At 45.5% G+C, this 27706-nt stretch overlaps 1 protein-coding gene and 1 long non-coding RNA gene across 2 annotated transcripts in view; one reads left to right on the forward strand and one right to left on the reverse strand.

The window, feature by feature from the left end:
* The first annotated feature begins 9127 nt into the window (after positions 1–9127).
* LOC134949139 (uncharacterized) lies at positions 9128–27008 on the forward strand. The gene is made up of 3 exons (XR_010183112.1): positions 9128–9289; positions 25028–25228; positions 26922–27008. It is a non-coding gene; the product is annotated as an uncharacterized LOC134949139 (long non-coding RNA).
* LOC134949138 (sodium- and chloride-dependent neutral and basic amino acid transporter B(0+)-like) overlaps positions 24597–27706 on the reverse strand; it is a 131082-nt gene continuing 127972 nt past the window's right edge. Inside the window, exons 13-14 of the mRNA XM_063937546.1 lie at positions 26916–27083; positions 24597–24887 (exon numbers count right to left, since the gene is read on the reverse strand). Coding sequence (XP_063793616.1) covers positions 24735–24887; positions 26916–27083 — 321 coding nt within the window. The 3' untranslated portion in view covers positions 24597–24734. The remainder of the gene's footprint in view (positions 24888–26915; positions 27084–27706) is intronic.

Consider the following 27706-nt stretch of genomic DNA (forward strand, 5'->3'; position numbering starts at 1 on the left):
AGGGGGACTATGTGTACAATGTGCACTATTTGGATTAAATATGTAATGCTTTGATAGCTCTCCATGCGTTCACAAACTCTGCCGTAAATACCCACACCACGCGCAGGACCACGGGAGTGACCGTACGCAAATTGCGGATATGTGCACGCACGGCAGAACAAGTGCGCACGCAGCGGGCATGAGTGTGTGGTGTGTACTTGATGTGTGTGCTGCAATATTTTTCGACTTTGACAAGTCTTAGCCTTTCCTTGCCACTTCGTGTCGTGAATGGAATATTGCCAATTTTAAGTTTCTCGTCAGATATATATTTTTTTTTCTGATTATTAATTTCTGCTTCTTGGATTTTACATGCCCTCTATAACATTAGTCATCAGCCTAAACAGACGACGTTGATGGAATTACATTGTCAATGTCATGACTGGTGGAAGCAGCAGCTTTAGCACTAGTGCTAGGAACTGAAAGTGGTTCCTGATCTTCCACTATTTTTACCTCCAAATTGTTGTTCTCCATTTCACAGGACAGCACCTCTTTATTATTACAGCACACAGAACAGTGCCCCTTTATTTTCACAGCACCCCTGTATTCTTACAGCATACAGGACCAGTGTGCTTTTATTTTAACAACAGCAGCACCCCTGAATTTTTACAGCATTCAATACTGGGTCAGCACCCCTGTATGTTCACAGCATACAGGACCAGTGTGCTTTTATTTTAACAACTGCACCCCTGAATTTTTACAGCATACAGGGCCAGTGTGCTTTTATTTCAATAACGGCACCCCTGATTTTTTACAGCATACAGGACCAGTGTACTTTTATTTTAACAACAGAAGCACCCCTGAAGTTTTACAGCATACAAGACTGGGCCAGTACTGCTGTATTTTCACAGCATACAGGACCAGTGTGCTTTTATTTTAACAACAACACCCCTGATTTTTTACAGCATACAGGAGGACAGTGCCCTTGCCCCTTATAGAACAGGACAGGAAACAGGAAAGCCAGGACAGCAACACCCATGTACAGCTGCAGCACCCCTAACAGCACATGAAACACCAGTGACCCATACAGAGCAAACACTGACCCCACCCAATGTCACCACCCACAGAGAGACAGTGAAAATGGTAGCGACGCGCATCTGTTTATATGGAATCCAATTCCCATGAGATTCGGACAGCGGGATGATGACGTTTTGCCTCGTTCTGGTTTAGGAGAATCGAACCCCCCCCCCCCCGAACTTCACGTTTGGATCCCAGCTCGGGACTTCCCGCCAGACTCGGATCCCGGCTCGGAACTTGAAGTTCGGGGAAGGGGGGGGGGGGGGGGGAATGGGGTTGGTTCCCCCAGGAAGCGAATCTGCTCATCTCTACTAATTACTTACACCCCACCCCTTGACTGTCAGCGGCAGCAGAGCAACCTGTGCACAGCAGCACAGTGAGTGACTCTGCATTTAGTCTACTCACAGACATTACAGTCTTTGTGGGCATAATATGGGCAGGGGGCATTACTGTGTGGGGCGAAATACAGTATGTATGGTGTCCGCGGCATTACTGTGTGGGGCATAATATGGTGCAGGCGGTATAATATGGGGCAGGAGTTATTACTGTGTAGGGCATAATATGTATGGTGTAGGGGGCATTACTGTGTGGAGCCTAATACTGTATGTATGGTGTAGGGGGCATTACTATGTGGGCCATAATATGGAGTCAGCTGCATTATTGTGTGAGGTATAATATGGTGCAAGGGGCATTACTGTGTGGGGCATAATTTGGTGCAAGGAGCATTACTCTGTATGGCTGAGGTGGTAAATACGGGGGCATAATATGGTGCAGGGGGCATTACTGTGTAGGGCTGTGGTCTGTTGGTACAGGGTCAAAAACTGGAGTGTAAGGTAGTCTTTTCCTGCAAGGTCATGCCCATTTTAACAAGACCACACCCATTTAGTGAGGCCTCACAAAAAATGTTGTGCTGTCTATGTGGGGGGATGGCGCATTTTAGAATGTCTATTTTTTACTGTCCGCACTGGGAGCCCAATTGTTTAGAAACAGCCATGGTGGAAGGGTAACCGTATAACTTGATTGACATGGTCGGTGGAATTCCTAGCAGTGGTGTGTAACAGCCTATGCTGCTAAAAACTACATTGCCAGCATCCCCAAAATGTGGGAAAGAAGTATATTTAGAATAGGTGAGGAAAGAGGAGAGTAAATGTAGGGAAAGCGAATGCAGTGTCGGACTGGGGCATGGAGGGCCCACCGTGGGAATGTAGAGGTAAAGGCCCATGCTTAGGGGTGTGACCAGCTGCCACAGAGGCTTGGCTAACATGGTCTGGGCCCCATGATAAATATATATTGTAAATACTGCTAGTGCATGCATAAATAATGTACCAGATTAATAACTGCAATGCACTGTAGATAATACAGGTTGAGTATCTCTTATCCAAAATGCTTGAGACTAGAAGTATTTTGGATATTGGATTTTTCCATATTTTGGAATAATTGCATACCATAATGAGATATCATGGCGATGGGACCTAAGTCTAAGCACAGAATGCTTTTATGTTTCATATACACCTTATACACACAGCCTGAAGGTAATTTTAGCCAATATTGTTAATACCTTTGTGCATTAAACAAAGTGTGTGTACAGTCACAGAATTCATTTATGTTTCATATACACCTTATACACACAGCCTGAAGGTCATGTAATACAATATTTTTATTAACTTTGTGTATTAAACGAAGTTTGTGTACATTGAGCCATCAGAAAACAAAGGTTTCATTATCTCACTATCACTAATTTTTTTTCCATATTTTGGAATATTCCGTATTTCGGAATATTTGGATATGGGATACTCAACCTGTATGTATAATGTACAATTCAAGTGCACAGTCTGGACATGATCCATAGAGGAGGAAGTGGGCCCCCAGGCAGTGGGGCCCATCAGTGGTTTTCCCTGTACCACTGTGGGCCTGTCCAGTGATGTGCGAATGGGCCAGACTTAGACATACAGTAGATGCATATTCACCCATTGGGAAATGTATCTTTGCTGGAGGCAGGGTTGGTCTGGCACACAGGGAAACCCCTGGTGGGCCCTACTACCTTGGGGCCTACCCCTTCCTCTAGGAATCAGGTTCTAGACTGTGTACTTGAATTATACATTATACATATGTTACCTTATACTGGTATTAATCTTGTATATTGTCACGCATGCACTAGCTGTATTTACTATATATAGATTTATCAACGGGCACAGACCATGCTCTCTCTCTACTGGTTAGGCAAAGCAGTGTGGCTGCTGACCACACCGCCTTTAGAGACTGGACACACTTCTAACATGGGCCCCGCCATTGCATTCCCACGGTGAGCCCTTCATGCTCCAGTCTGACACTGGCTGGAGGACTGGTGAAGCTATAGGCTGAGAAGGTGATCAGCAGCAAAGGCGTAGCTACCATAAGTGCAATGAGTGCAGCTGCTATGGGGCCCAGAGCTGAGAGGGGCCCACCTTTCCTGTCACAGTTACAAAAACGCACTATGGCGCGTATTTAACTCACTTTTGAGGACTTGGGATTCACATTTCGAAAATGGGCGGTTCCCCAGGACACGATCTGCCAGCAGCCAATCCCGCGGTGGTGGGGTGGGGGCTGAGTGTTCCCGCGGCTTCTGTGCTGGACCCGGAGCTGAAGGGCCTGGTAAGTGGTGTGTGTGCCGATGGGGGAATGCAAAGAGGCACGGCGGGGTGCAGGGATCGGCAGCGCATGGAGGAGCTGCTGTTGGAGCTGTGCGCCAGGAGAACCAGCGACTGCGCTCCGCCATGTACCCGCTGCCAATAACTGCCGCCTGGCCACTGTCACACTCTGCGTGCTTAGGGGAGATGCAGACCCTGGGTTGCTCCCCGCACACAGTGTCCGCAGCTGCCTGCCTCGGACATCTGATCCCCAGGCTGTCACCCCTCACACCCTGCATCCTGGCCAGCATGCCCCATAAGCTGCGGGCTAAAGTGAGCACGGCTCCTGAGCTGCATGGCACCACCGCACGGAGGATGGGGGGGCGGGAGGGAAGGAGAGGGACGCAGAGAGGCAAAGGGGGGTGGGATGCAGAAAGGCACACAGGAGGAGGAAGGTGAGAGGCACAGAGGTGGGAAGCAGAGAGGCACACAGTGGGGAACGCAGAGAGGCACAGAGGGGGGGGGGGGACGCAGAGAGGCACGGGGGGGAATGCAGAGAGGCATAGAGGGGGGGGGACGCAGAGAGGCACAGAGGGGGAGGAATGCAGAGTCGCACAGAGGTGTGAGGAACGCTGAGGTGCACAGAGGTGGGAGGAACGCAGAGAGGCACAGAGGGGGGAGGAACGCAGAGAGGCACAGAGGGAGGAGGAACGTAGAGAGGCACAGAGGGAGGAGGAACGTAGAGAGGCACAGAGGGGAAGGCACACAGGAGGAGGAAGCAAAGAGGCATAGAGGGGGAACGCAGAGTGAGGGGGAAGGCAGAGGGACACAGGGGAGGGAGGTGTGGAATGACAGGAGACTGGATTGACACAAGCGTTGTGTCTATTTTCACTTTGTGGAAAGGACCCAGATGCTACCTTGACACAAAGGGCAGAAGGCTGGAAGGGTAGGGGGCTGGCGAGACACAAGAGGTTGGAGTAGATTCAGGGGGGAGGAAGTGACGCAGGGAGCACGAGTCTGGTGAACCTTTGTTTGATGATGCATTGGTTATATTCCTACACAAACAGGCAGCTTCAGTCCAGGTGATCTCCTACATGAATACTGAATACCGACTAAAGACGCTGCCTGCCCAGGGAGGATCCATTTCTTCAGAGGTTCCCCGTTGCAGTGAAACCACCATGTAGGTAAGGTGTATTTGGAATAGAATAGAGAGAAATACTCCCAGAGTGACAAGAAACGGATGGCATATCATGCTGGCACACTCCCATTTCGAGTGGCCATGTCCCTAAGACCTAAGTACCACTGCCCACAACATCAGCCCACAGACCTGTCCCTGCACATTTCACACTGTCACCTACCAGACTTTACCACCTACTGCCCCTTGTTGCGAGGCCACACCCACTTTCCCAAAATTGCGATGTAATCGCAATTTCTGCTTCATCAAGGGCAGTGGCGGTCAGCATGCTGCGCGGCCCCATCATGCTAGCAAAATGATTGCAAATTCTGGCAATTAGCAGAATTTGCAATCCTTACTGAATCAGGCCAGTGTCTGTATAATGTGCTAGCCATCTATTCACATCACTTCCTTGATATTCCCATATGTACTGTGGCAGGAAAGGATTTTTATCTGGAAAAATAACAGATTTTCACTTCATTTATAGGAATTTCTTTTTCTTTGTACTGTGTATTTATGTTTCTATTTAATTATATTCTATTTGGTAGATGTAATAAGCCTTGAAAAGTAATAAGGAGAGAGATAAAGTCCCAGCCAATCAACTCCTAACTGCCATGTGACGGGCTGTGTTTGAAAAAATGACAGGTGCTGATTGGTTGGTAGTTTATCTCTCTCCACTTTATCACTCTCCAATGCTTAGTACCTTTGTCCCTATATTTTTAACAAGACTTTCACATATATTAATAGCACTGACAATATGCTATTTTCTCTTAGTATGTGACATATTATTGCAGCATTGTGGGCCGGATGTAATGCCGTTCCAGTTGGCCGGAGGTGTTGGTTGACAGCCGAACTCTGACCATGCCTTGTAAATGATGGCTGCTTTAAAAAAATATCTGAGTTCATCCGGCAACCCACAGTTGCTGCATGAGAAGAAGAACGGAATGACTGAAAGAGGAATGGAGAAGGTTAAACATCCATGGGCTGGGGATGACTCTCTGGGGACATGTGATTAGACATCCAATAGGGATGCAGGTAGGCAGGATCTAGCTGGTTCATATAGTTGGGGAAGAGGAGGAGTTTCCTCTTTTTCTGGTGTTTCCTGCCCTCCCTCCCCTTTTTTGTGGTAGTTGGGGGTGGATAGTTGCGTTGGCTGATAGGCTGGAAAGAACGGCAGGTTAATTGGTTTTAGGCTTATCTAGATGTTTATAATGATTATTGCAGGTTTGGTTGGTGCGCTCACCTTTGTTGACTATAGGCATCTGCTGGATCACCCGGTCGGGGACAGCGACACCACCCGGATGGGTGGGTAGTCAAGGTATAAGGTGGAGTGGATACCGTTTGTTGTTTTAGGCTGAGTTTTTGAGTTAGGTACAGTCGTATGGGTTGGCGGTAGAAGTTAGCCGTTCTTTCTTGGCCACCACTAGGTAATCTTCATTCAGACATTTCTAGTTATAAGTCATTGAATAAATCAGCTAACAATTTTTGCCAAATCTAAGTCTACCAGTCTTTATTTTAGAGTTAAGTTAAGAGTTTAGGGTTTATCGAATGCACAGAGTTATCCATCAGCCTTATGATGTTTAGAAGCTATGACCGGACCTGAATGAGGTCCTTTATGCCACATAGAAGCTGCAGTTCACCTAAACCATAGTGCCTGCCACCAATGCAGTAACAAAAGTCTTTGTGGTTGGCACAAATGCTGCCCCACAGTCCTGGCATCTGGCTAGAAGGGTGCCTAGAATGGCACCCTGCAGCCAGAATCTTGCCTGGAGCATCCTGCTGTCTGTGTAGCCCCCCAGAGTGCCCCGAGGACCCTTTTATGCAATGCTGCACTTACTAACACTGGTGACCATGCCCCCATTTTGACATTATGACAGTGGTTCCCAAACTGTGTGCCGTGGCACCCTGGGGTGCCTCAGAACACTTGCAGGGGTGCCTCGGGTTGGTGGTCCAGGGCCAATTAAAATTATTTATGGTCAATGTAATAGGCAAAGCCAGTGCTGGTGGCTGTCAAACATAAAATATGTGGACAAACCGAGGCAAATCTTGTCCCTCACCACACAATTGAGCCTAAGGATGACATATAAGCACAATTTACGTAATTTAATATTTCTTTCTTTATTTCTCAATAAGAAACCTTTGGCCTAGGGGTGCCAGGAAAACAATACTGATACTCTAGGGCGCTGTGATTGAAAAAAGTTTGGGAACCACTGCATTATGATGTCATCGATCAGGCAGCATGGTCAAGGGAGTGGCCAGCATAGGGTGCAGTGCAGCCCAGCACACTGCTAAGGTGCAGCTAAAGTATGTGTGGGGGCCCCTGGGTAACCATCCTGGTTGTCCTGTTGTTAATCTGGCACTGTAGATGGCTTAGCCTTTATTTGAATAAAAAAAAGTAATTACTTATATAATGTTTGTTGCCATACTCTAATAACTCAAACCAAAGACATATTGGGGCCAGTACAGCAATTCCTTCCCTATAAAGTTTAACAAGATGAGTTTAAGGCTGAGTGTTAGAGTACTCAGATCATATACTATATAAGTGAAGTGCAGAAATATATGTACAGATGTTTCCACTTACAGTATATCATTGCTAAGATGCGTATGCATTGTGGCATGTGACTCGTGAGTTTTCCAGGGGCGTGCGCTAGCACCCGTGATCCATATGCATAGCATTGCAAAACCATGGGTGTGAGCAAACGCAGCCTGGCGTCTCATAGTGTGTATGGATCATGGGTGAGTACGCATTGCGGCAAAGTTATAAATGGACACGTCACATCTGTATGCCTACAATAACAATGCAAGCTTATTTATCTTGATGAAGAAATACAAGAGCAGAACAGCGTCTGCGGACAGGAAAGGTGGATGAGCCAGAGGGCTCAGCAGTTATACAGCCAGAGTCAGGATTATAAGATTATTTTAGAAACTGAGCAATATAACAGCGGCATGTGGAACAGGCATAAAATGTACCTACCTAACAGGACAAATTAGGAATATTTTGTAATTCCATCAGTGCCGGCTGTAATAAGATTTATTTAAAGAAAAATGTATAAATTATGTTCTCTGTTATTGCTAAGAAAGCAAAGTATACAAAACATAAACTAGCTGAAGTACCCGATGTTGCCCAGGTTTAAATTTTCCAGTTCTTAAGTTATTAATGAGTTGGATGTAACTGTCAACATATTAAAAATACTTAGCAGCTCTTCCAACACACCCATGAGGCGGCTGCCCAGTGTCGTTTTTTTTTTGTGGGGTATCGCCATTAGCCCTAATCCCCAGTTTTTGTTTCTGTTCAGTTTTAGTTTAAGATATAGAAAAAAAATGTAAATCAATAACAGGAGGGATTAGAAACCTCAATCATTTGACTGTTCTCATCATGTCACTCCTGTTTAAAAAAGGTAAACTACAAGAAAAAGAGAAACACTGTAGAAGTATAAAAATGATTACTGATCTTAAAAAAAAAAATGAACAGGCTCACCGCTTTGGACCTCTGATTTTAGGATTGGGTCCTCTGTGTCTGCTTTTATTTGGTGCCCTTCACAGAAGGTGTGAAAAAATGTCCAGGTCGTAGCACCTTTTGCGGCACATAGGGCAAACGTAGTTCATCTGTAGCCATTGTGTCAGGCAAGGGACATGGAAGGTATGGTGGCCGGGTGACACAGCCATTTCCATTCCAACTTCAATGTCAGAGATGCAGACGGCACAGTACTCCACTTCCTCTCCTTCTGCAACAGTGCATCTGCTGTAGGTGGGAAGACAGGTCAGGATGTGCCTCATGATGGTGTCCAGCATGAGGAATTCTGCCCTCAGTGCAGCTGCCTGATATTCAATGGCACTGGGCTCATTTCTTCCTCTTCCTGATGACGGACCAGCTCTTTCTCTTTCCGCTGATGGTCCAGCACTTCCTATTCCTGATGATTGTCTTTCATTGGATGGTCTGCGGCGTCCTGACCTCAGCCATGTCTCAGTGATGTTATGAGATGTTCCTCCATTTCCAAGCAGCTGGGCTAACTCCCTTTGGCTCATGGTAGCTGGTGACAGTAACTGGAGAAATGTAAAAAATAAAATAAAATAAAAAGTGAAAGGAAAAACACAGATGTAATTGTGCGCTGAGATCCGGTCACTGGTGAATCTCTGGCAGCAAATTGTAGTGAGTAATCGTGATCTCTCTTGGGAGGCTCTTTCTCATGCGTCAGCAGCAGCTTCAACTCAAGAAATGCCAGTGATATTGCTGTGCACTGGGGATTTATACCATGGAGAATTCAAATGTGGCATGCGGGTGGCAGTTGGTGATGGCAGTTGATGATGGCCGTGCTTCCCATCAGCAGCATCTTCCCACTGATATTACACAGTGATACATGTGGGAAATGACATGTTAGTGCTGAGGAGTCATTACACCAAGAACAGGGGGTTTGGGACATCTACCGAAATCATCTATTTTCTGCTGCTGGACACAGTGAGTTCAACTGTCATTGCTGCTGCCATTCCTACTCCTCCATTGGCTATCTCTGTGGCCTCTGTCGTGACAGCTACCAACATTATAGCATTATATTGGCTCTATCTATCTATATATCTATCTATTTTCCCATAATATATATATATATATATATATATACACTGCTCAAAAAAATAAAGGGAACACTAAAATAACACATCCTAGATCTGAATGAATGAAATATTCGTATTAAATACTTTGTTCTTTACATAGTTGAATGTGCTGACAACAAAATCACACAAAAATTATCAATGGAAATAAAATGTATTAACCCATGGAGGTCTGGATTTGGAGTCACACTCAAAATTAAAGTGGAAAAACACACTACAGGCTGATCCAACTTTGATGAAATGTCCTTAAAACAAGTCAAAATGAGGCTCAGTAGTGTGTGTGGTCTCCACGTGCCTGTATGACCTCCCTACAACCCACACAAGTGGCTCAGGTAGTGCAACTCATCCAGGATGGCACATCAATGCGAGCTGTGGCAAGAAGGTTTGCTGTGTCTGTCAGCGTAGTGTCCAGAGCATGGAGGCGCTACCAGGAGACAGGCCAGTACATCAGGAGACGTGGAGGAGGCCGTAGGAGGGCAACAACCCAGCAGCAGGACCGCTACCTCTGCCTTTGTGCAAGGAGGAACAGGAGGAGCACTGCCAGAGTCCTGCAAAATGACCTCCAGCAAGCCACAAATGTGCATGTGTCTACTCAAACGATCAGAAACAGACTCCATGAGGGTGGTATGAGGGCCCGACGCCCACAGGTGGGGGTTGTGCTTACAGCCCAACACCGTGCAGGACGTTTGGCATTTGCCAGAGAACACCAAGATTGGCAAATTCGCCACTGGCGCCCTGTGCTCTTCACAGATGAAAGCAGGTTCTCACTGAGCACATGTGACAGACGTGACAGAGTCTGGAGACACCAAGGACAACGTTCTGCTGCCTGCAACATCCTCCAGCATGACCGGTTTGGCAGTGGGTCAGTAATGGTGTGGGGTGGCATTTATTTGGGGGGCCGCACAGCCCTCCATGTGCTCGCCAGAGGTAGCCTGACTGCCATTAGGTACCGAGATGAGATCCTCAGACCCCTTGTGAGACCATGTGCTGGTGCAGTTGGCCCTGGGTTCCTCCTAATGCAAGACAATGCTAGACCTCATGTGGCTGGAATGTGTCAGCAGTTCCTGCAAGACGAAGGCATTGATGCTATGGACTGGCCCACCCGTTCCCTAGACCTGAATCCAATTGAGCACATCTGGGACATCATGTCTCGCTCCATCCACCAATGTTGCACCACAGACTGTCCAGGAGTTGGCGGATGCTTTAGTCCAGGTCTGGGAGGAGATCCCTCAGGAGACCATCCGTCACCTCATCAGGAGCATGCCTAGGCATTGTAGGGAGGTCATACAGGCACGTGGAGGCCACACACACTACTGAGCCTCATTTTGACTTGTTTTAAGGACATTACATCAAAGTTGGATCAGCCTATAGTGTGTTTTTCCACTTTAATTTTGAGGGTGACTCCAAATCCAGACCTCCATGGGTTAATAAATTTGATTTCCATTGATAATTTTTGTGTGATTTTGTTGTCAGCACATTCAACTATGTAAAGAACAAAGTATTTAATAAGAAAATTTCATTCATTCAGATCTAGGATGTGTTATTTTAGTGTTCCCTTTATTTTTTTGAGCAGTGTATATATATATACAGGAAAACTTATACCACCATGAGCAGGGTTAGTCCAATATGCGCGTTAATAGAATAGTCCTTCAGGCAGCGCCGCTCCATTCTCCAATGTATAAGCAGTACCTGCATAAGAATATAAAAAGAGGGGGCACAATAGTAAAAATCACGATAACTGCAATAAACAACAGATATAAACATACATTGAATAAACAATAATTTGTTAGCAAAAATTGCCTGTCTGTAATCCTCTGCATTTTTAATAGTACACTTGCTCCTTCTAGTCCGTGTTCACCTGGTCCTCTGTTGGATAGCTGTACCGCTCAAGGCAGTTAGGTCTACGCCAAGGGATGAAAGTAGGGTGGTACGGAGTACCATTAAGAAATATGGTAGTAGTATGCAGTACCACCAGTCCACCGATGGGGAACAATTTATAAGGGACAATTTTGTGTGTGGGACATAAAATGGTGTCAGTAGCATAACTGTGTGTGGCATAATATGTAATAGGCATTACGGTGTGTGGTATAATATGTAAGGCATTACGGTGCGGGGCATAACGTGTAATAGGCATTACGGTGTGTGGCATAATGTGTAATAACCATTACGGTGTGTGGCATAATGTGTAATAACCATTACGGTGTGTGGCATAATGTGTAATAAGCATTACATGTGTGGCATAATGTGTAATGAGTATTACGGTGTGTGGCATAATGTGTAATGGGCATTACGTTGTTTGGCATAATGTGTAAAGGGCATTACAGTGTGTAGCATAATGTGGCCATGCCCCTATTGTCATGTAGCACTCCCCTAGTTTTGTGTGACCATGCCACCTCATGACACATGACCACGCCCGTTTTTACTGTCAGTACCACTAAGAAAAAAATTCTACTAGCACCACTGTCTACACCAGGCATTCCCAACCACGGTCCTCAAGTCACACTAACAGTGCAGGTTTTAGTGATATCCAGGCTTCAGCACAGGTGACTTAATTAGTAGCTCAGTTATTTTGATTTAACCATCTGTGCTGCAGCCTGGATATCACTAAAACCTGCACTGTTGGTGTGCCTTGAGGACCGTGGTTGGGAATGCCTGATCTACACCTTCATATCTCATGATGTCAGTGATGCCTGCTCTTAGCACGCCCTTCACCACCCCTTTTTATAGTCTAATATCTAAAGCAATTCAATACAATAACACTCTTCCTGTACTTTCTAATATAAAACTGACACTTTGGAAGGTCCCAGCACTCCAGACCTAGGACATATAGCAATCACTACCAACACTAAGAAGGTTAAGTTGAAAAAATTAGCATATACTGGGAGCACAGTTTTTAGATATACTGCAGTGAACACTGCTTCTGCCCAAAACCCCTTTTCTAGGCCACTCAGTATAGTCCGTGCACTATACACAATTGTGTGGTTGGCCCGGTCACTGATGGGTGCAGTGTGTGCGGTGCATACAGGCCCCTGAGTCCAGGGAGCTCACATAGCACACGCTGCACCCATTTTTTTAATACTTACCCCTCTGGAGTCCTGCGCAGATGGCGGCAGCATTGCAGAAATCACTGGGAAAATGACCGCAACGCCATATTCCCAGATACCTGCAGTTACGCATCTTAATATGACCCACAGTTCCGTGGTCTTTATTTATTCTTATATTGAAGATAAAAACACTAATTAAAATTTTTTCCAGAGTGACATTGTCCATGGCCGGGTCTCAAACCCGAGACGCCCATTATATATGGCACTGACCATAACCACTCAGCCACACAAACCAGTGGTAGCAGCTTCCACAGCTGTTGGGAATGTGATGTTAAGCGTGTGCCTGTACAATACATCTGGCCCGATTCAAATGTTCCCTCCTCCCTCCCGCCCCCTATTGCGCCTGCTGGCGGTATTCTAATGTTACTGCCGACGGGCGCAACAACTTCATTTCAGCTGAAATGCATCTGAAGAGACCCATTTGGGTGCCCAAACAGGTCTCTTCACAATCGCGCCTATTACTTTAGTCGGGTTTAGGTGCTTGACACGCCTAAATCAGACTGTAATCAGCGCAATAACGGGCCACATTTGCATATCGCCCCTCTATCTCCCGTCTCCCGTCTCACTTTAGACGGGAGATAGCGGGTGCGATATCATTTGAATCCAGCGCAATGTCATCAATAGCTGCTTAGGGGTAAATTTACTAAAGCTTCTAAAACAAAGAATTGGTGATGTTGCTCATAGCAACCAATCAGATGCTATCATTTTCTAAAAGGCAATAGAGAAATGAAAGCCAGAAACTGATTGGTTGCTATGGGCAACATCACCAATTCTCTGTTTTAGAAGCTTAAGTAAATTTACCCCTTAGTGTGTAATGTAGCTGGGCTGCCTAACACAGGGAGGAAGGGAGCGCGGGGTAACACATACTGGGCGGGATGTACTAAGCTCTCCCGCCATGGAATCTCCCCTCTCTGCGATTCCGTTACCTGCTGCACGATAACTGCTCACCTACCTCTGGCCGGCGCTGCCCTTCACTCCCCACAGGTCTCTCATCTCCCTCCGCATCTGAGGGGTGGAGGCTGGAATTGCCACAGTAAGTGACAGTTACCAATCTGTAATGTACTTTATAAGGGGAAATTAAACTATATTGTGTTTTTGTAACTATATTGTATAACTATAGCTATGTAACTATGGGGGTCATACCGACGTTGCCTAGCGATCGCCTCTGAGACAGATGCGGTCACTGGGTGGGAGGGGGCTGGATGGCGGCGTTAAGCCACCGTTTAGGTGGCGCGGTCCGGCCAATGCAGACGTGGCCGGACCGTTGGGGGGCCGGCCGCGGCAGCTGCGTGACGTTACACGCAGCCGCTGCGGGCCGGGGAGCGACAAGTAGCTGTGCGATGCATTTGCACTTCTGCGGGGGGGGGGGGGGCGCGGTACTGACATGCGGGGCAGACTAGCCCTGTGCTGGGCGTCCCCCCGCATGTCAGATGTCAGTGTGAATGATCGTAGCTGTGCTAAATTTAGCACAGCTACGATGATCTCGGAATGACCCCCTATGTACTGTATGTGTTTGTGTATGTGTCGGTGTGATTATGTACTGTATTTGTACATGTGTCTGTGTAACGCTATACATGTCTGTCTAACTGTATATACTGTATGTGTCTATATATAGTAACTGTATATATATGTTCCTGTGTATATGTATTAGAGTAACGGTATGTGTGTGTTTGTGTAACTCTGTATATATGTGTATGTAACCATAGGTGGGACTCTTGGATGCAGAGCGGTAGGGCGTGTCGGTAGGCAGTTATGTATTAGGCTGTGATGCTCTCTATAATAGCAGTCACTGCACACACTGCATTATAAGATGGGTACTGCGACACTGTATTATAGTGCAATCACTGCCGTGCTCTATGTATTGTCTGGCAATCTTTTCGTTACTTGTATTATATGGTGGTCACAAAAAAGCTCTCAGTATTGTCTGGCAGTCACATAATTGCTGTCAGTATTGTCTGGCAGTCACTAAAGTGTTCTCTATATTCTCTGGCGCTCACAAAGATTGCACATGGAATGAGAGAATTTTATGCTCCTGCATCTTCGTCATTGTACGAGATTTCACTCTGCACGTGTCATCTTACCAGTCCATGGATCTGCAGCCATGACCAAATGTGAGTGGTTACAGATGAGCAGAAAATGGCCTGTAACTGAATGGGTAGTACTAAGTCTCATGAAACTAATTTTCATAGGTATGTCACGGGCATGTCATTGTTTTACAAGTTGGCATGGGGGGGGGACCCAACATCTATCTTGCCTCCGTCGACTGGGAAGAAGTTACGCCACTAGGCGGAGCTAAACGGGCCTGCTTTAATGGGCCCTACACACTGCGTGACCCGCCGCCGAGCTGCCCGACCGCCAATATGGCAGACGTGCAACCCGGCGGCGGCGGGGAGGTGACAGGGGGAGTGAAGTTTCTTCACTCCCCCCGTCTCCCGGCTCCATAGCAGTGCATGCAAATATGGACAAGATCGTCCATATTGGCCTGAATGCACAAGCGACAGGGCACCAACGCTGAACGAGCGCGGGGCCGCGCATCGTTCATCGTTGCCGCCTCCACACTGAAAGATATAAACGGTATCTCGTTCATTAATGAACGAGATTGTTCATATCTTTCAGTAATATCGCCCAGTGTGCAGGGCCCATTAGAGTATAGAGAGAGATATAAAGGAGGTGGAGCTGCTGCAGATTCCCCAGCCAGCCATAGAGCGACAAAAACTACTCTGCATCTTGTGAGGTAATTGTGTGTGTGCAGTGTGGAACTAAGCAGTGTGCAGTGTGTGTGTGCATGCAGTGTTTGTGTATGCTTGTGCAGTGTGCATGCAGTGCGGGTCTGTGCAGTGTGTATGTGTATGCTTATGCAGTGTGTGTGTGTGTGTGTGTGTGTGTAGTATGAGGGTGAGTGCAGTGATGTTGTGTGCATGCATTGTGTGTGTATGCTTATGCACTGTGTTTGCGGTGAGGGTCTATGCAGTGTGTGTGTGTGTGTGCAGTGTGTGTATGCTTATGCAGTTTGTATGTTTGCTGATTGTGAGTGTGTACAGAGTGTGTGCATGCAGTGTGCATGTCTGCTTATGCAATGTGTGTGTATGCTTATGCAGTGTGTGTGCGTGCATGCAGTGTGTGTACAGTGTATGTGTTTGGAGTGTGTGTGTATGTATTAGAGATGTGCGGCTGGCACAATTTTTTTTGTGTTTTGCGGTTTGGTTTTGGCTTGGTTTTACCAAAACAACCCTTTCTTGTTTTGGATCTGGATGATTTTTGGAAAAAAAAACATAAAAACGGCTAAAATCACAGAATTTGGGGGTAATTTTGATCCTACGGTATTATTAACCCTAATAACATTCATTTCCACTCATATCCAGTCTATTCTAAACACCTCACACCTCATAATATTGTTTTTAGGCCAAAAGGTTGCACCGAGGTTGCTGGATGACTAAGCTAAGCGACACAAGTGGACAACACAAACACTTGGTCTATCTAGGAGTGGCACTTCAGTGTCAGACAGGATGGCACTGCAGTGTCAGACAGGTTGGCACTTTTCAAAAACTAGGCCCCAAACAGCACCTCATGCTAAGATGTAGAAGAGGTGCAACGAGGTAGCTGTATGACTAAGCCAAGCGACACAAACAATTGGCCCATCTAGGAGTGGCACTGCAGTGGCAGACAGGAGGGCAGATATATAAAAAAAGGCCCCAAACAGTACACGATGCAAAGAAGAAAGAGATGCACCGAGGTTGCTGTATGACTAAGCCAAGCGACACAAGTGTGCGGCACAAACACCTGGCCCATCTAGGAGTGGCACTGCAGTGTCAGACAGGATGGCACTGCAGTGTCAGACAGGATGGCACTTTTCAAAAACTAGGCCCCAAACAGCACCTCATGCAAAGATGTAGAAGAGGTGCAACGAGGTAGCTGTAAGGCAAGCGACACAAACAATTGGCCCATCTAGGAGTGGCACTGCAGTGGCAGACAGGAGGGCAAATATAAAAAAGGCCTCAAACAGCACCTCATGCAAAGATGTAGAAGAGGTGCAATGAGGTAGCTGTATGACTAAGCCAAGCGACACAAACAATTGGCCCATCTAGGAGTGGCACTGCAGTGGCAGACAGGAGGTCAGATATAACAAAAAAGGCCCCAAACAGCACCTCATGCAAATATGTAGAAGAGATGCAATAAGGTAGCTGTATGACTAAGCCAAGCAACACAAACCATTCCCACTGGAATTATACAGCAATATCACTGGAATTATATGGCAATATCACTGGAATTATATGGCAGTACCACTGGACATATACGGCAGTATCACTGGAATTATATGGCAGTACCACTGGACATATACGGAAGTGTCAGACAGGATGGCACTTAAAAAAAATAGTCCCCAAACAACACATGATGCAAAGAAGAAAAAGAGGTGCAAGATGGAATTGTCCATGGGCCCTCCCATCCACCCTTATGTTGTATAAACAGGACATGCACATTTTAACAAACCAATCATTTCAGCGACAGTGTCTGCCACACGACTGTGGCTGAAATGACTGGTTTGTTTGGGCTCCCACCAAAAAAGAAGCAATCAATCTCTCCTTGCACAAACTGGCTCTACAGAGGCAAGATGTCGACCTCATCCTCATTCTCAGATTCCTCACCCCTTTCACTGTGTCCTCCTCACAGAGTATTAATTCGTCCCCACTGGAATCCACCATCACAGGTCCCTGTGTATTTTCCGAAGACAATTGCTGGTCTAGGTCTTCCTGGAGGAATTTATAATTAATTTTGATGAACATCATCTTCTCCACATTTTGTGGAAGTAGCGTCCTACACCGATCGCTGACAAGGTTACCGGCTGCACTAAACACTCTTTCGGAGTACACTTTGGAGGGGGGGGGGGGGGGGGGGATGCAACTTAGGTAAAATAAAGCCAGTTTGTGAAAGGGCATCCAAATTGCCTCTTTTTCCTGCCAGTATACATACGGACTGCCTGACATGCCTACTTGGATGCTGTCACTCATATAATCCTCCACCATTCTTTCAATGGTGACAGAATCATATGCAGTGACAGTAGACATGTCAGTAATCGTTGGCAGGTCCTTCAGTACGGACCAGATGTCAGCTTTCGCTCCTGACTGCCCTGCATCACCGCCAGCGGATGGGGCTTGGAAATCTTATCCTTTTCCTTGCAGCCCCAGTGGTGGGAGAAATTGAAGGAAGTGCTGTTGACGGGTCACATTCCGCTTGAGTTGACAATTTACTCACCAGCAGGTCTTTGCACCTCTGCACACTTGTGTCTGCCGGAAAGAGAGATACAACGTAGGCTTTAAACCTAGGATCAAGCATGGTGGCCAAAGTGTAGTGCTCTGATTTCAACAGATTGACCACCCTTGAATCCTGGCAAAGTGAATGAAGGGCTCCATCCACAAGTCCCACATACTTAGCGGAATCGCTCCGTTTTAGCTCCTCCTTTAATTTCTCCAGCTGCATAGGCAAAAGCCTGATGAGGGGAATGACCTGACTCAAGCTGGCAGTATCTGAACTGACTTCACGTGTGGCAAGTTCAAAGGGTTGGAGAACCTTGCACAAGACGGAAATCATTCTCCACTGCGCTTGAGTCAGGTGCATTCCCCCTCCTTTGCCTATATCGTAGGTGGATGTATAGGCTTTAATGGCCTTTTGCTGCTCCTCCATCCTCTGAAGCATATAGAGTGTTGAATTCCACCTCGTTGTCACCTCTTGATTCAGTTGATGGCATGGCAGGTTCAGGAGTGTTTGCTGGTGCTCCAGTCTTCGGCACGCAGTTGCAGAATGTCGAAAGTGGCCGGCATTTTTTCGGGCCACCGACAGCATCTCCTGTACACCCCTGTCATTTTCAAAAAATTCTGCACCACCAAATTAATTGTATGTGCAAAACATGGGACATGCTGGAATTTGCCCAGTTGTAATGCACGCACAATATTGGTGGCGTTGTCCGATATCACAAATCCCCAGGAGAGTCTAAGTGGAGTAAGCCAATGCGCGATGATGTCCCTCAGTTTCCGTAAGAGGTTGTCAGCGGTGTGCCTCTTACAGAAAGCAGTGATACACAGCGTAGCCTGCCTAGAAACGAGTTTGGATTTGCGAGAGGCTGCTACTGGTGCCACTGCTGCTGTTGTTGCTGCGGGAGGCATTACATCTACCCAGTGGGCTGTCACAGTCATATACTCCTTAGTCTGCCCTGTTCCACTTGTCCACATGTCCGTGGTTAAGTGGACACTGGATACAACCACATTTTTGAGGACACTGGCGACACTTTTTCTGACATCTCTGTACATTCTTGGTATCGCCTGCCTAGTGAAGTGGAATCTAGATGGGATTTGGTACCGGGTACACAATACCTCCATCAATTGTCTAAATCCCACTGCACTAATGGCGGATACCGGACGCACATCTAACACCAACATAAGTGTCAAGGCCTCAGTTATCAGCTTTGCAACATGATGACTGCTGTCATATTTCATCTTCCTCACAAAGGACTGTTGGACAGTCAATTGCTTAGTTGAAGTAGTACAAGTGGTCTTCCGACTTCCCCTCTGAGATGACGATTGACTCCCAGCAGCAACAACAGCAGCAGCGGCGGCAGCAGTAGGCGTACCACTCAAGGATCCTCCGGAGGAATCCCGGTTAGGAGAGGACTCATCAGTCTTGCCAGGGTCATGGCCTGCAGGACTACTGATGTTCATGGCTGAGGAGGAAGTTGACATTGAGGGAGTTGATGGTGTGGCTTGCAGGAGCTTGGGTACAACAGGAAGAAGTGATTTAGGTGTCAGTGGATTCCTTACGCTCTTACCCAAAGTTTCACAACTTGACACTGACTACTGATGAATGCGCAGCAGGTGACGTATAAGGTTGGATGTACCTAGGTGTTAACGTCCTTACCCCTATTTATTACAGTTTGACACAGGCAACACACGGCTTGACACCTGTTGTCCGGATTTGTGGAGAAATAATTCCACACCGAAGAGGTGGCTTTTTTGGTATTTTGCCCAGGCATCACAATGGGTTTCTTCATCCCACGGACAACAAGTGTCTGACTTAAACAAACCACATCACCATCAGAATCCCTATCATCAACTTCCTCCTCAGCGCCAGCAACACCCATATCCTCATCCTGGTGTACTTCAACAGTGACATCTTCAATTTCAATATCAGGAACTGGACTGTGGGAGCTCCTTCCAGCACTTGCAGGGGGCGTGCACATGGTGGAAGGAGCCACCTCTTTCTATCCAATGTTGGGAAGGTCAGGCATCGCAACCACCGACACACTTGGACTCTCCTTGGGGATTTGTGATACCATCTTAGAACGCACAGATCTTTTCTGTGCTTTTTCTAGCTTAACTCTTTTCATTTTTCAAGCGGGAGGATGAGGGCTTCCATCGTCATGTGAAGCTGAACCACTAGTCATGAACATAGGCCAGGGCCTTAACTGTTCCTTGCCACTCCGTGTTGTAAATGGCATATTGGCAAGTTTACGTTTCTCATCAGACCATTTCAATTTCTTTTTTTGGGTCTTTTTACTGAACTTTGGCTTTTTGGATTTTACATGCCCTCTACTCATTGGGCATCGGCCTTGTCAGATGACGTTGATGGCATTTCATCGTCTATGTCATGACTAGTGGCAGCAGCTTCAGCACTAGGAGGAAGTGGTTCTTGATCTTTCCCTATTTTATCCTCCAAATTTTTGTTCTCCATTATTTTTCTAAAGTTATATAACACAATATGCGGCACAGGAGAGCGTACCCCTACACCTCCAAAATGATTTGGATTAAATATTAATAACACCATTATGGAGTGAATAATATATAGCACAGGACAGCACCACTGAACTTATTTGGCAGCACCACTGGACTGCATTAATACAGAATTATATGGATTTATATGGAATTATACGGTAGGATCACTGGAATTATACGCCAGTATTCCGAGAATTATACGGCAATATCACAGGAATTATATGTCAGTATCCAGAGTATTATACGACAATATCACTGTAATTATACGCCAGTATCACGGGAATTATCTGGCAATATCACAGAATTATATAGCAATATCACTGGTATTATACGCCAGTAACACTGGATATATGGCAGCAGAGGACACCACCACTATGACTGGTCACTTGACTGATGCTGTACAAGAGAAACACTACCCCTGGTCTGATGCAAGACAACACAGCAAAACTGCAAGGGACTTATACAGCAGCACTGGGGACATATAACAGAACAGGACACCACCACTGTGACTGGTCTGCACTGGGACTTATGCTGCACAAGAGAGACACTACCCCTGCTCTGGTGCAAGACAACACGGCAAAACTGTAAGGGACTTATACAGCAGCCAGCAGCACTGGGGACATATAGCAGCAGAGGACACTAGGGACATATAGCAGCAGAGGACTGTGACTGACTGGACTGATGCAGCATAAGACACTGACTACACTGGACTGAGCAGCACAAGACAGCACTAGAATCGCCATCCCACTTTCCCGCCCACACAGACACTGAGGACGGAGACACGTCCTCTCACTACACTCTCTGAGACTGGCGTGAAAATGGGCGTGACGCGCGGCTCCTTACATGGAATCCAAATCCCGCGAGAATCCGACAGCGGGATGATGACGTTTTCCCTTGTTCTGGTTTCCGAGTCAGGCGGGAAAACACGAGCCTGACTCGGATCCGAACTCGGGTAGGGAGGTTCGGTAGGGTTTGGATTTCAGGGATCCGAACCCGCTCATCTCTAGTACTGTATGTATGCGTTTTGAAGGGGAGGGGGGCAGCCAATAATGTTGTGCGTAGGGCAGCCAGACCCCTAAATCCACCTCTGCCTTCAGTATGCAGTGTTTGCAATATGGAGCTGATGCAGGATATATTGGATAATTTGTATTTAATAAATCTGTTATGGCACTAGCGTGTTTTCAGTCCTATTACCTTGTTATGGATTACTTTGAACAAAATGTACGAAGAATTGGATAAATGGACACCCACATTTATCTGTGCATGTCACACGGGGGGGATATATACTGTATTGAGTTACTATACCATATTGTTTTTTCTTTTCATCTTTATTATATCTGGAAGGAGTGATCCTTTGAAGGTCCAGTTTATCTTCACTTACCTGAAGGGAGAACATTCATTCAAAGCTTTATCAGTTTTTGTCTATTTGTTGACCTATGCAAATTTGTGGCATCAGGATAGGTCACATACTCTTTCTTATTTATTTGTTTATTTATTTATTTATTTATTATATGCGCCACACATTTCAAGTGCATACTTTTCACTTTGTATGTTGTAACTTTTACCATAAATTGTGCTGCATTTTTCACGTTAATTTAAAACATTGCTTACTGTTGTACTAAGGTGTACTAAGCTTATTTCAATGATGTTACAAATCTGTGTGAGCATATAAAAATGTGTTTATTTGTGTGTTGGCTATTTGACGTATGCACTTAAGGAAAAGCGACATCTGGTGGACAGAAAGTTGTATTACAGTCTCTGGCTTTTCCAGCGCCTTGCGTTACGTTACGTTATATTATATTAAGCGACTTAGAACACCAGGCAGCAGCAAGGTGGGACTAGCAAGGTGCACAACATGGCGTACAGAGCAAAGATGTAGCAGGACAAATATGTATTCCCAGTGGCAGATTTACCACTAGGCACGTTTTATCTACCTTAATGTATGCATTACAGTGAATTTACATCAGTGCTATAAATAGACATGAGTGTACCAATTTGGCAAATTGATTAATAATGACCACAGGAGAATCAGCACAATCAGATTGCATAGAATTTAAAAAAGCCAATCATTAAGCATCAACAGATGTCAGAAGAAAAGTGGAAGTGTTTAGTGAAGAGTATTATGCATAGTTACTTAAGGGCCCCATACACTAGGACGATAATGCCCGATTTCATCCAATTTCGGGCATTCGGCCCGATATATCGGATGAAGGGGGTAATTCCAAGTTGATCGCAGCAGGAAATTTTTTAGCAGTTGGGCAAAACCATGTGCACTGCAGGTGTGGCAGATATAACATGTGCAGAAAGAGTTAGATTTGGGTGGGTTATTTTGTTTCTGTGCAGGGTAAATACTGGCTGCTTTATTTTTACACTGCAAATTAGATTGCAGATTGAACACACTCCACCCAAATCTAACTCTCTCTGCACATGTTATATCTGCCCCTCCTGTAGTGCACATGGTTTTGCCCAGTTGCTAACAGAATTCCTGCTGCGATCAACTTGGAATTACCCCCCAAATCGGGCATTTTGGAGGTGTTTCCGATCCGAAGCGCGTTCTCGTGAGCATCGGATTGGATCCTCCAGATTGAATGTGCTGCACACTCAATCATGTCCGACCCCGCAGGCATGGCTGGGATCGCCCAAGATACATCGTATGCAAAAGGACAGCCTACAATGTATCTTGGGAGATCCTGCCCCACGGGAGGCTGCCGGGGTGGTCGCCTGCGACATGTCAGACAGACATGTTGCGTAAGTGTATGGGGCCCTTAACTTTCGCTACCCAACCTCTTGGAGATCTGTTGTGGGTGAGGTCCAGATGGGAGGGACCATGTAACTTATCGCCCTCTTCTCTCCATCAAGTGGGTGAGATGCAAGAGGCTTGCCCATTATCCCTGGAGTTGGGAGAACTCCCCCAACATTTAAGAGTCTCCTGGTAATTCAAGGGAAGTTTAAATTTATGGTATTACATTATTTCGTTTCTGTATTAAGGAAAAAAAGCTCAATAAAAATAGCGCAATATTGACCACATGAAAAATGAAATTAATTTATTACCGCAATAAAAATATGTGTATTTCATTATTGTCAGTGCAACAAAGTATATTAGATTATTAGAGTGATCCTATTACTATACAATACAATTGGTCTGATGATCTAATTTACTTTGTTGTCAATATTGCGCTATTTTCATTTAGGTTTTTTTCTTAATACAAAAACTCTCTACTTGAGAGCACTCAGTGATACTTGATAGGAGCAGCAATATTGTCTTCACGAGAAGTTCAAATGGTTTATTTTATTTAATCATATTACATTGTGATTAGTTGCGCTCGGTTTATACTTTGGTATTACATTATTTGGAAGGCACATGCAATTGTGGATCTTATTAGTATAGGGCAAGACCAAGGGGGTCATTCCGAGTTGATCGCTCACTAGCAGTTTTTAGCAGCCGTGCAAACGCATAGTTGCCGCCCACGGGGTAGTGTATTTTCGCTTTGCAGGAGTGCGAACGCCTGAGCAGCAGAGCGCCTGCAAACATTTTGTGCAAAACAAGAACAGCCCTGTAGTTACTTTTCCTGTGCGATGATTGCTGCGACGAGTGACACGGTAATGATGTCAGATACTCGTCCAGCAAACGCCTGGCCAAGCCTGCGTTTTTCCAAACACTCCCAGAAAATGGTCAGTTGACACCCACAAACACTCTCTTCCTGTCAATCTCCTTGCGTTCGGCTGTGCGATTGGAATTGTCGCTAGAACCAGTGCAAAACCACAAAGGACTTCATACCCGTACGACGCGCGTGCACATTGCGGTGCATATGCATGTACAGATTAGCCGTTTTTTCCAGTGATCGCTACGCAGCGAACAACAGCAGCTAGCAAACAACTCTAAATGACCCCCCAAATCTCCACCAGAGTATAGCAGAGCACTTTTAGATGCACTATCATATTAACAAGCTTGTCACAAATGTGACACATGTAAAAAAAAAAATCAGTCCTGGTGTCCACTAAATCTCAGGATTAATTTAAAGCAAAAATAATGCTTAAACAGAGCAGAACGTATATTTGTAAAAAAAAAAATAATTAAAAGTAATTGTAACTGATATATGAGTGGTACTGATTATGAATGGGTAGGTGGTTGGTCTTTGATGTCATGGGAACACTCATGTACAGCACACCACAGTGCACATCAAGACATAATTTTAATTTGCGTGGCATGCACCAACAAGGTATCTTTAGCCTTTCCATGATTAAGCTTTCTAAAGGACCTGCAACGGTTTCTAAAAAGGCAATTAGAACTGCATTTGATTCAATAGTTTATTGCACACAAAATTAAATACATTTATGTACACTATTCTGACAGTACAGTCTTTTGCATAAAAAAATTAAATTGACTCTTGATTTAGATCCCAGTAGGCCAGCCATCTGTTAAGGGTTCCCATCAAAAGTAGGCATCGTTATCATATCCCATCATGTCGCTCACTGTCGGGATCTCTACAACATCCTTTACTTTACTACTATCCGGAATGTGTTTGTAACGTTCTCCCCGGTGCTGGATTAGAGCAGGTCCCCAGTTGTCAGCTGGTCTACAGATCTTAAATAGACAGTTACCTACAATTAATTAATCTGTGATAGCACATAGTGTTTTACGTAAAATACATATTTCTGTACTTTGCATACGCACAAAAAGTATTACGCTCCTGTTCATTTACATATTCTGTTTTGGTACCGTAGAGAGAGGTGGGAGCATGCAAGCATAGGCAAGCACATCAAGTATATGATCACATAAACGCAACCATGGGACACCTGGAAAAAGATTTACATTCACCTCTCAGGAGGAATATCAACCCCTGGCGCAAAATACCCACTACTGATAATGATGATTGGCAGCTGCTTCTGATTGGTTGATGTACCTGGACCCCTCCTACTTATAAGGTACTAGTAATATGGACCCACCTTTGCTCTGTCCCACCCTACCCCATAACTCTATGCATACCCCCTGTGCCAGCTCAATGGTCCTCCTCTCTTGGTGTTTTGTCCTGTTACTGTAGCGGGAGCCATTGGGTTAACAGTTTCAGCTGAGGACAGAAAACCAGTGGGCGGAACGTATTCCCACTTGAAGAAGCATGGATCCTCTCACTAGTCTGAGAGGATTAGTCTGATAGAAACTCGCATTAGCATAGGGTAGTAAACCAGGTCTATGTGACTACCAGCTAATACAGCCCACTTTGCTCTGACTCAGAACCATCCTCACAGAGTCCACTGTCACATTACCCCCTTCTTAATTTGAACTTTCTCAATTTCTTCTAATGTACTCTAGTTTCCTGATAACGTCCTCCTATATTCTATGTATGACATGAATACATTTGGGACACATTATTTAGTGGACCTACAGTACATCCATTTGGTGGTGAATACTTCAGTCCCAAAACAGTGTAAAATCTCTGCAGCATCCTATAAAGTCAAGATGAGCTTCAAATCTTTGCAATCTCCACAGTAGCGATGAGCAAAGCTTAGAAAACGTTTTCGTGGAATTTTCACCTAATTTGTAAGTGTGAAATCTCAGTTTGGAATTTTGCTTTTCTCAAGCAGAATTTGATCTTAAAAGTGAGTTCCCTACTCCTAAGCCAACCACATCCATTGCCCAGGTGCGATATAAAGATTGCGCCATCGTAGTGTAGAAAGCCAATCATTGGAATGATGAAGAAAAGCAGGTCACTAAGACTGTTTTCACATCTCCGTGAGGCAGTCACATCTCCGTGAGGCAGTCACATCTCCGTGAGGCAGTTTGTCCATGCTGCAAGATTCAATTTGTCCAAAAATTTGCCTCAACTTCCCTCATGACTACCCCCCGACACTTTTAAGCTGATATATGTGTAACGTATTACTTATTTGTATAAACTCAGTTGCATCATTGTTGTCTTTGTCACCCAGGGCATCAAACAGAACCCAAAAAGTGGGCATGGTATCATGGGATGGAGAGTGACCTTGTGATATGTCCCGTTTCAGTACTCTGAGTACGTGCCTAGCACTCCCAGAGATGCTGGGCTTCCTCCAAAGACTCTCCCTGCACTGCCAACTCGTCCTCAGTGACTAGGAGTCAGGTACTGCACATTAATGTCACAGTGCAGCATCCAGCTCCCAGTCTCTGTGGAGGAGTTGGCATTTTGGTGTCACTCCTTGGATGGTAACCCAGTATGCTTTGCACCCCACTAGTGAGGCCACTGTTAAAAAAATTAATTTGAAGTGGCATATATTGAAGCCTGTATCAGGAAGGAGAGCCTATCCCTTCCTGACCAGAATCCAGCCATTAGTCGCTACTAGATATCCACACTCCATAACAGCTGCTGTCATGAGGCTCAGATCCATGCATGATGTACCTCTAATGCATGCATCAGGTTTTGGGATTGTAAAGCACTGCAAGCCTGCTGTCACAGACTTGAGGCTACAATATTGCAGTCTGAGGTTCCCAACCTGTAAATGGCTCCTCTTTCCCACAGTCTTTTTACTTTAAGTTAGTGTAGACAGACGACAGTGCTAAGAGTATTACTGATAACTTGTATCTGTTGCAGCCATTGAAGCCATTACAGAATTTTCCCCATGCTATTGCTAATTGGTTTACCTGCAGGAAGTTTCCTCGTGCACGGAAAAGGTTTACTACAGCTAGAATTGGAATCCACATAACGCAAAAAGAGATTATACACCAGCCGATAGATGTTGCCCAGGAAGGATACTTTATGGTGCCATATGATGGGGATTCAAAAGTAATCAGAGACCACAAGAGGATTGCCTGCAGAGACACACAGAAGAAGATACTTAAATGACTGTGTTACATGCTGTATGTTCCATTTTATCAATCAATAATCATGTTCCTGTAGTTTATCAGAGGCACTGGCAGACTGGTCTTTACCATATTGGTGTAGGATGCATATACCCTGGCAGGAGCTGTTTACATGGGTGGCTGGGACGATGCTGCACTACAAGGACTCCAAACTTTATAGTATACCAGTACAGGGCGAAAATACCGCCTGCTTGTGCATGCTTCTTATACATGCTGGTAAGCTCAATGTCCTATTACTACTACTACCTGTCAGCAGATCCTGTGGACAGGACAGAAAATGAAACTCTGATATCATATACAGTACATAAGATCAGCTGACTGGCTGCAAAAGAGAATTTGGTCCTTTTAATAATTGCGGCTAGATGTAATAAAGTCTGAGTTGGCCGGAGGTGCATTTTTTTAAAGTGTCAGTCATGTACAAGGCAAAACTATGCCTTGTACATAATTGCCGTTTTAAAAAAACGTTCGAGTTCGGCCGTGAACCTGCATCTCTGGCCACCTCGGTCTTCATTACATCTTGCCCCTGGTGTTTCGTGGGTGCTCTTTAATGGGCTGCACGGCACAGTGTGTTT

The sequence above is a fragment of the Pseudophryne corroboree genome, chromosome 8 (assembly GCF_028390025.1).
Source record: "Pseudophryne corroboree isolate aPseCor3 chromosome 8, aPseCor3.hap2, whole genome shotgun sequence".
Lineage (NCBI taxonomy): Eukaryota > Metazoa > Chordata > Amphibia > Anura > Myobatrachidae > Pseudophryne > Pseudophryne corroboree.